Below are 9,228 nucleotides of genomic sequence, written 5' to 3'. Positions count from 1 at the left end.
AGCGGCGCCCAGGCGCGCTCCTCTGTAGCCGAGCATCGCTCTTGCCCTGGCTCCGGCGCCTGGCCCGCCCCTGGGTGAAGTAAAACCCTTCTGGGTTCTACAAGAGCGAGCGGTGACCCCTCCAGAAGGGGCGAGGTGTTCCCCATGCGGCCCCTTCCGAGGGGGGACGATGTTCCCCGGGGGTGCCCCTCCTGACGGGGAAGACGTTCCCCATGTGGCCCCGCTCTCAGGTGGGGAGATGTTCTCCGTGGGACCCCCGTCCTGAGGAGGAGAGATGTTCTCCATGGGTGCCCCCAGCTCTTGCAGGAGGGTCCCTCCCAGCCCTGCCCAGCACGGCGAGCTTCGGGAGGGTTTAATAACCACTGTGAGGAAAGGTTTAACATCCCACAGGCTCCAAATGTCTGGATCGTGCCATTTTTACGTGTTGGCTTCTTGTTCTGCTTTTTTATATTCAGAAAGTGCTCGTTGAGGGCTGTTTTTTTTGAGTTCACAATGCAGAGAAACATTTCTAGATACAGAAAGAAAGAAACCCAGCGTCCCAGTAACATTTTTTCTCTCTTAGGAGAACAATACAGGCTCGCTGCGAGCGTGCCCAAACATGGGCTGCCTTTTATTATATATTGGTACAGTGCCTGGTGCAACGGGGTCCTCTTTTGGCTGGGTGCATGTGCTCAGTACAAGCAGGAGCTCCACGGTAAGAGCTCTGTGGCACACACGTCTTTGCAACAACCACCTGCGAGAAGCTGGGACCTCGCCGAGGGGGGCAGGTGGAATGCTTTGAAGAAACCAGTTAGTTCCTCTCTCTGTTTGAAGTCGCAGATGCTCGTTTCCAGTTGACTTCAGTCACTTGTGTGGGCTCTTCAAAGTGGTGTCGTTCAAAGTCGGCGCCGCTTGGTTGGGGTTGGTTTTTTTTTTCCCAAAATGTTGGTGCCTGTGTTTTTAAAAGAGCTTTGTGATCGAACTGAAAGCCCGTGTGACTTCTGGCTCTGGATAAGGAAACAACCATCTCACCTGCATCACAGGTGACACGGCAGCTTCCCTGCTGGGTGATGGAAGGTTCCTGGGTGGCTTTGGTCCCAGGCACCTTGCATTGGCCTTCAGCCTGAGGAGATGCTGCCCGAAGCCTCCCTGTGTGCTTTGTGCATGTGCAGAATCAGGTCTTTATTGATGGGTTTTATCTTCTGAGGCTTTTTTTGTCCTTGCTGCCGTTAGGTGGTATTTGATTTTCCAAACTCCAGATCGTTCACCTCAAGTTTGCTGCAGTTTTAATCCAGAGGTGCAAATGCTGATAAACAAGTTAGTTGAGGGACGAGGGGTTTGGTGTTAAGACCCCAATTTGACTTTTTTTATTAAAAAACCCCAACTTTATCCAAGGAGCTGCAGAGGGGAAGGGAAGTAGGATTTAACTGGTGTTCCTGTAACCTGTTCAGCTGCTGTTTTCTCTTCCAGAGCTGGTTGAAGTCCCCGTGGGAGGCGCTGGGCTGCGGGAGCCATGAGGTCGCGCTACGTCGCGGCGCCCACGGCCACGGTCCTGCTGGCCCTGCTGTGGGTCCAGTGGTCCACGGGCTGCAACAAGGCACTCTGTGCTAGTGATGTCAGCAAGTGCCTCATCCAGGTAGGGGCCAGCTTTCCTCCAGTTCCTTGGGAGCACTGAGGAAACAGCTCTGAAGCTGCGTCTTGAAACGGTCCACCCACACAAATAACTGGTGTTCTGTGTCAAATAATGGCTTTTTTAAGGGTTTAATTTGGGCTCCTGCACATAGAAATGCAGATTGGGGAGCATTTTAGAGATATTTTTATGCACATGTGTATATGGGCATGTTTCTGGTTTTAAAGGAAACATTTCCAGGTTGAGGATTGTGATTGCTGGGTTATTTAAGGATAAAAGCCACTACCAGCATGCTGTTAGCCTTCAGTCTCTTGCTTCTTTTATTAGTGATATTATAAACAAACAGCAATTTAAACCAGGCATTTTATTAGAAAGGTTTTGGTGGGCAACAATTGGGTTTTTTTAAAAGATACTTGCAATATCAGGGGTTCATATGTGCTTGTAATGCCACCATATGTCTGAGAGTTTCTCCTTCCCTCATAATCCATCCACTTCCTTAAGCCTCCCAGGCCAGAGGGAGGGTCAGAAGTTGATGCCTGATGTGCTCCATGACATCAGGTTTGTACAGCTGATGAAAAGATGAGAGAACTACCACGAGTAGGGACTGAACTTGTCTTAGAGTCCTGAGGTGCATTTGGAAAAGCTTTGAGATCAGGAGGGACCTCTGGCTACTAATGGTGACGAGCAAGCTCTGAAAGTAAAGAGGGAGCAAGAAAGAGGGAGTAGCTTCAACTAGAGCAGGTTGCTCAGGGCCACGACCACCTTCACCAGGGATGGTTTCAGGGATGGGGCAGCAACCACCCCTCTGGGCAGCCTGGGCCAGGGGCTCACCTCCCTCAGGGTCAAACATTTCTCCCTTCTCTCTAGTTGAAATCTCTCTCTTTTAGTGTAAACCCATCACCCCTTGTCCTGTCCCAACAGGGAATGATGTTGGCACCTCCCTGGGCTGCTTTCCTTGTGGGTGTGTTCTCCCTTCCCTCATCCAGGAGAGGTGCAATCCCTTTTCCCCATTCCCCTCACCTCAGACTCATGTGCAGTCCTGCAGGACCCCGAGGTAACCCAGGCCGTGGGAACTGTGCAGAGTTACCCTGGTGGTTCTCACCATCTGCCTGCCCACAGGCCTGACACACCAGTCAGTATTCATTCCTTCTAGAAGAACAGATCAGGTCTGACTAGTCTGGTGGGGGATATGAAGCCTCCTAAAGCTTTGACTTGAAGCAATTGTCATTTTTCTTCTCGCCTTTTATTTTCTAAACCAAATTAAATCTCCAGCACTCTTGCAGCAGAAGGGCTGTGCTGGTCTGGGCAGTGTTGCTTTAGTTCTTGGGCAGGTTTACAAGTAGAGTATATTATATATTTCCCCTCCCTCTAAACTCTTGTGGAGAAATCTGGACTTAAAACACTGTGTGGAGTGAGTCTGCTTGACGAGGACATGACATTTCCCCCTGTTTTTATAACTGTTCAAGCTATGCAGAATCCGTGGCTGGAACCCAAGATAATGTCACCAGGAGAGGACTGGGGGAGCAGACAGAAGGGGATTGTTTGTCCCCTGCATCTGGGGGCAGAAAGTGAGACCAGAGACCTGCTCTCACAAAAGACACATATGGGTAACACAAATATTTTTGCCAGCGTGGCTCGAAGTCAGCACAGTCATTGCTGCCACTCCTTGGGAGCTGCTCTGCTTAGGGGTGGTCCCTCCATAAATATTTATTTTGTTAGATCCAGAACAGAGCATGAGATCAACAGCTCACATGTATTCAGCTTTCCATGGACATCCTGAGGCTCCAGCTTCGCTGGTGCTCTTGGAGGCTGCTTCTTGTTTTTCTGAGCAAAGACCTATGAGAAAATAGCTTGAGGCACCTCTGTCTAAGCTTAACCTTCAGAACACCTTCATAATCCTAGAATCATAGCATCATTTAGGCTGGAGAAAACCTTTAAGGTCATTGAGTCCAACCATTGTTCCTCAGGTCCAACCTAAACCTCTCCTGGTGCAACTTGAGGCCATTTCATCTCATCCATCACTTGTCCCTTGGGAGCAGAGCCCGACCCCCCCCTGGCTCCAGGCTCCTGTCAGGAGCTGTGCAGAGCCAGAAGGTCTCCCCTGAGCCTCCTTTGCTCCAGGCTCAGCACCCCCAGCTCCCTCAGCTGCTCCTCCCCACACTTGGGCTCTAGACCCTTCCCCAGCAGCTCCGTTGCCCTTCTCTGGCCACACTCCAGCCCCTCAAGGTCCTTCTGGGAGTGAGGGGCCCAAACTGACCCCAGGATTTGAGGTGCAGTCTCCCCAGTGCTGAGCCCTGGAAGATGATCCTGGTCCTTTGGCTTCCTGTAGTTGTTGAAGAAGTTGTGGGTAAGACTTGGGACTGCAGGCAGAGAGGAGAGCAGAATGTGCTCCCTGAAGGCTTTGGACGTGGCTCCTCCCCATGTCTCAGGGTTGGGGCATTCAGGTCCATAGCTGACTGTTACCCTGATGCCCAGGTAGGCCCCAGCCCTGGTTGCACAGGACCTGCACGTTGTGGTGTCTCTTCCAGCCCACCTGCTCTGGCCTTGGGTGTGTGGGTTGTGTTGGTGTCTCCATGTGTGGAGGAGACCAGGGGCCAGTTACCCTCTGGAGGAACAGGGGGGAGACCCTTGAAGGAAACGTCTAGGATGGGACATTCCCACAGCTGTTGCTAGGAGATGGGCTGGAGGAGAGCCCCAGGGTGGCTCTTGTGGTGCAGAGCTACCTGCAGCAGTCAGGCTGGGTGGTACCTCCACATTGTGCTGGAAGCTGAGCTTTGCTGAGGCATCTCCACAGCTCTTTAACCCATGGCCCTGCACAGGCAACAAATGGTGCTCATAGCTCAGGCCACAAGTCCATAAACTGACCTCATCTTCCTGCAGAGGGCTGGTTTTGGGGAGGATGTAGGGCTGTGTCTCCCAAACCCTACCTGCCTGCAGTCCCCTCGGCTGCTGTGGTGGAGTTCCAATTAAAACCTCTCTTCATCTTTGTCTTCTCCTCCTGTTAATCTTGTGTACAAACCTGTCAGCTCCAAAGGATTTCCAAGACTTTTTTAGCCCTGTGGTATGAAACAAACACCACTCCTTAACTTCAGGGCTTAGGCATCTAAAAATTACTTTGTGTGTTGTAGCTGTAGAACCTCATGTGGCTGGGTTAACAAAACAGTTCAGGCTGGTTTGCTTCCAGGAGATTTTCTGTTAATAAACTGTTCTAGGAAAAAAAAAGAAAACCAACCAAACCATTAGCTCCTTTTCTTTCACTCCCCCTTCCCAGTTGCAGAGATGTTGCCAATGCCTTCGGGTCCCTTTTCTCAGGGCTCAGTTCCTGTCCTTTCAGGAAAGCTCTGAAAGAAGGCAGGTCTCAAGTACCTTGTAAAAACCTTTGCTCCCTGGAGCAGAAGTGCCTTTAGTATACAAACGGTGCTCTGCTTCCTATTGAATGCTGCAGCTTTTGTCTTGAGAGGCTCATTTCTCCCCCAGTGCCACAGATTCTCCAGTGCACCTTCAGTAGTTGAGTTTGGGAGGCTGCCAGGTTGACTTATGAGTAATATTTTCTTCCCCCGCCCCCAGCCAGCGTCAGGGAACGTTCCTCATCCTGCCTGGCCTCCCCCCTGCCTCCTGGAAGGCTCCTCTCACTGAGCTGAGTCCTGTGGGGTGGGTGAGGCAGGCAGCAGGGCTGGAGGGGCTGAGGAAACCAGCTCCATGCAAAACACACCCCTGGAGAAACACAGTTGGTGTTTTGTTAGTGAAGAGATGGTCGGGCTGGGAGAAGGGGAGAGCTGGAGAACTCTGCAGGAGACTCATTGAGTTGCTTTTCCTCCCTCCTCCTGCTCCAAGTTAAAATAAAATACATTTAAAAACCTAAAAATAGGAAATAAAATCAAAAATGACTCTGTTTGTAAGCACTCCCTGCAGAAATAGAGTTGTTCAATACTCCTGGGTACAGAGGTGCTCTCCCAAGCACCCAATCTAAGCACAATTCTTTCTCATTTCGTTGCAGATGTGTGATTTAAGGTTCCATTTAATTCAGGGGGAATACTCTTCTCTTAGATTCCCCCAGGGCAGTCTGTAAAACCAAACCAACCTACATTTGGTGAATTTTCTGGCTTGGATTCATAGGTGCCATGGGATAGTTGATGGAGATGGGCTTCCCCCCACGTGGTGGCTTTTTGTTGCAGTGGCTTTAATAAGTAGAAGGTTGTTTGCCCAGTTTTACTCTTGCAGAAGGAATATCTAGGGTATTTTTAATGCTAATATTTAATACCATTCTCTGACCCAAGTAACAGTACTTGTGGTTGTTTTTAGAGCTGTTTGATTCAGGCTTTTTATTCTCAAGGCTGACACAATCTGTTTTATCAAAGGGTGAGATAAATCTTCTAGAACTGCATCATTCATTCACATAAGTCAACTCTTGAAGTTTATGGTGTCCCCTCTTCTGGAAAAACATGAATATTTGATTCACAAGCCCAGAAACAGCACAGTGATAGGTGACCTTAGTGAACTTTGAGGGTGGAAAAGTAAAAATTCTTGGTTTGAAAAAACTCAAGGTTGGAAAAGACCTTTGGGATGATCCAGTGCAACCCTCAGCACAGCTTCAGTCACTCATTCTTAATCCTGGTCCCCAGACAGACTTGGCTCTGGGACAGAGGTTGTCCCAAGAAGAAAGGAAGAAGATAAACCTTGCTCTTCAAATAACCTAACCCTCAAGCTGAGGGACCTCATTAGCTGAGGTTGAGCCTCGGGTGGTGACTCCAGGTTAGGAGAGCTTCATGCCAAGCCACCTTCCCACCCTTCCCTCTGTCCATGTGTGTGTCCCTGCCCTTCTTCTGGAGAACAGGATCAAAGAGGAGGGCTGGGTGTGATCTCCTCCCTGGTCCTGCAGAGTGGAGAGTTGCCAGTGGCCCTTCCAGTAAAGCTGGGGATGGGAGGGATCCTGTGGTCAGTGTTTCCAGGAATGGGATGTTGTTTTCTCACCAGCTTTGCGCAATGGGACAGTTAAACAGACGTCCTCAAAACCAGGTTCTTAGATGGGACAACCAGATGTGGCCTCTGGACTGCCCACGTTCTGCTCTCCAGCATGATTCAAGCCCATAGATGGTCATCATGTAGCCACAGTCTCTCAGCCAGACTGGAATTGGGAGCACAAACCTCAGCCAGAGGGAAGGAGACCACTTGGTTTTCAGATTTCCTTCATCCATGCTGCAAGGTCCACAAGTGTAGGTCTTCAGGACTGTGAAACCAGAGCCTTGAGGTTTAGCTTGATCTTGCTTCTGAGCCTCTTCCATTTTTCCAGCTGAGTAAGTGTTAAAGAAGAACACACAGACCCCATTTCACTTTGGAGAGCCTCCACGGGCATTGGAAGTATCTCAAGGTGGCAGCCTGGGGGAGGGAGGGTTGTTTCCAAAGTGGCAAAGGTGAATCAAAACCTGGGGAGAAAAAATGGGCAGTAGTGTGGCAGATGGAGAGCAGTGTGTGTCAGGCAGGCCAGAGATGACCACAGGAAGAGAAGGCTCCAAGGAGACCTTATTGTGGCCTGTCAGTACTTCAAAGGGGCCCAGCAGAAAGCTGGGGACAGACTTTGAGCAGGGCCTGTTGGGACAGGACAAGGGGGGATGGTTTGAAACTAAAAGAGGGAGATTTAGACTAGAGAGAAGGGAGAAATGTTGGATGCTGAGGGTGCTGAGCCCCTGGCCCAGGCTGCCCAGAGAGGTGGTCGCGGCCCCATCCCTGGAACCATCCCAGGGGAGGGTGGACACAACTCTGAGCACCCTGCTCTAGCTGCAGATGTCCCTGCTCCCTGCAGGGGGTTGGACTGGGTGACCTTGAAAGGTCCCTTCCCACCCAAACCAGTCTCTGATTCTGTCACCTCCACCAAGAGGTGTGATGGTAGATGTCATGCATGGTCTGGAATATGCACACACAGCTTGGAGTAACTTCCTTTTTTAGCTAAATTATAACCTACAGGAGCTATTTATGCATCTGAAGCAACATCTTTCTTTGAATTTCCTGTTGTGGTGGGACAAACACTGGAAGAACTTCCAGGTTCAGGCATACACAGAAGCACACACACCTCTCCCACAAACAGTTTTATTTTCTCTTTTAAACAGTGACTTCAGATTTACCTTTAGGAAGAAAAAAACCCAACCCTTTTGTAAACTGTGAGTGGTTCTTTGGATCTATACAACCATTTACTCACTGTAGTAGCCTGCTGACCTTTTTTTTCACTGCCCCAATTTGGAGCTGGAGGAGGAGCCACCCTGGCCAGCTCCTGGTTGGATGTGGGTGGCTTTTGGGGAGGAGGGGTGCTGAGTGTGTCTCCTTTCCAGGAGCTGTGCCAGTGCCGCCCCGGGGAGGGGAACTGCTCCTGCTGCAAGGAGTGCATGCTCTGCCTGGGCACGCTCTGGGACGAGTGCTGCGACTGCGTGGGTGAGTTGGCCCCTGCTGGGGCATTTCCTGCCTTTTTCTTGTTGTTTTTTTTTGTTCTATTCTTTCAATGGCTTCCTCCTGCCACGTGCTGAGCTCCTGAAAAGAGCTCTAAGATCATCACATCCAAGCATGACCACTAAACCATGTCTCCAAGTGCCACATCCACATGGTTTTTGAACCCCTCCAGGGCTGGGGACTCCAGCACCTCCCTGGGCAGCCTGGGCCAACCCCTCACCACTCTGCCAGGAGAGAAATTCTTCCTGAGATCCACTCAAAACCTCCCCTGGCACAACTTCAGCCCATTGCCTCTCATCCTATCACTGGTTCCTTGGGAGCATAGACCAACCCCCACCTCACTCCAACCTTCTGTCAGGGTGTTGTAGGGAGATTTGTCATCCTGAGGAAACTAGGCAGCACCTGCTTCATGGGGTTGGGTTGTGTGTGGGGGTTTCTATGCAGACACCACCTGCATCAAAACCTCCCCTGGCACAACTTCAGCCCATTGCCTCTCATCCTATCACTGGTTCCTTGGGAGCATAGACCAACCCCCACCTCACTCCAACCTTCTGTCAGGGTGTTGTAGGGAGATTTGTCATCCTGAGGAAACTAGGCAGCACCTGCTTCATGGGGTTGGGTTGTGTGTGGGGGTTTCTATGCAGACACCACCTGCACTGTTGAGCCTGGAGCAAAGGAGGCTCAGGGGAGACCTTCTGGCTCTGCACAGCTCCTGACAGGAGCCTGGAGCCAGGGGGGGGTCGGGCTCTGCTCCCAAGGGACAAGCAACAAGACAAGAGGAGATGGCCTCAAGTTGCACCAGGGGAGGATTAGGTTGAACCTGACGAACAATGTCTTCCCCTTGAGGGTTGCCCAGGGCTGTGCCAGGCTGCCCAGGGCAGTGGTGGAGTCCCCACCCCTGGAGGGGTTTCCAAGCTGTGGGGGCAGTGGGGACCTGGCAGTGCTGGGGGAATGGTTGGACTCCATGATCTTGAAAGTCTCTTCCAACCTGAACCCTTCTATGATTCCATGAGCTGTAAGCTGCACTGGCTGCCCCTGCACAGGGACAGCTCTAGGTGTGGGTTCCCTTGTGACTGTAGGACCAGCAGCAGCTCCAGGTTCTCCCCATGCAGTGGGTGCCAGGGTGCAGAGGAGCAACAGCTCTGTGGGCAGGTGGTGCTCAGTGCCAGCCCCAGCAGGGG

At 51.2% G+C, this 9,228-nt stretch overlaps 1 protein-coding gene across 1 annotated transcript in view; it reads left to right on the top strand.

Annotated features, from left to right (window-relative positions):
- Positions 1-1,492: 1,492 nt before the first annotated feature.
- The window catches only part of TWSG1 (twisted gastrulation BMP signaling modulator 1), a gene marked incomplete at its 3' end in the record, with an annotated part of 10,936 nt that continues 3,200 nt past the window's right edge, over positions 1,493-9,228 (top strand). The window contains exons 1-2 of the mRNA XM_008947107.1: positions 1,493-1,615; positions 7,933-8,032. Coding sequence (XP_008945355.1) covers positions 1,493-1,615; positions 7,933-8,032 — 223 coding nt within the window. The remainder of the gene's footprint in view (positions 1,616-7,932; positions 8,033-9,228) is intronic.

The sequence above is a fragment of the Merops nubicus genome, unplaced genomic scaffold (genome assembly GCF_000691845.1).
Source record: "Merops nubicus isolate BGI_N331 unplaced genomic scaffold, ASM69184v1 scaffold25240, whole genome shotgun sequence".
NCBI classification, from domain to species: Eukaryota; Metazoa; Chordata; class Aves; order Coraciiformes; family Meropidae; genus Merops; species Merops nubicus.
Note: the sequence above shows the minus strand (reverse complement) of the source record. Positions and strands in the feature narration are given on the sequence as shown.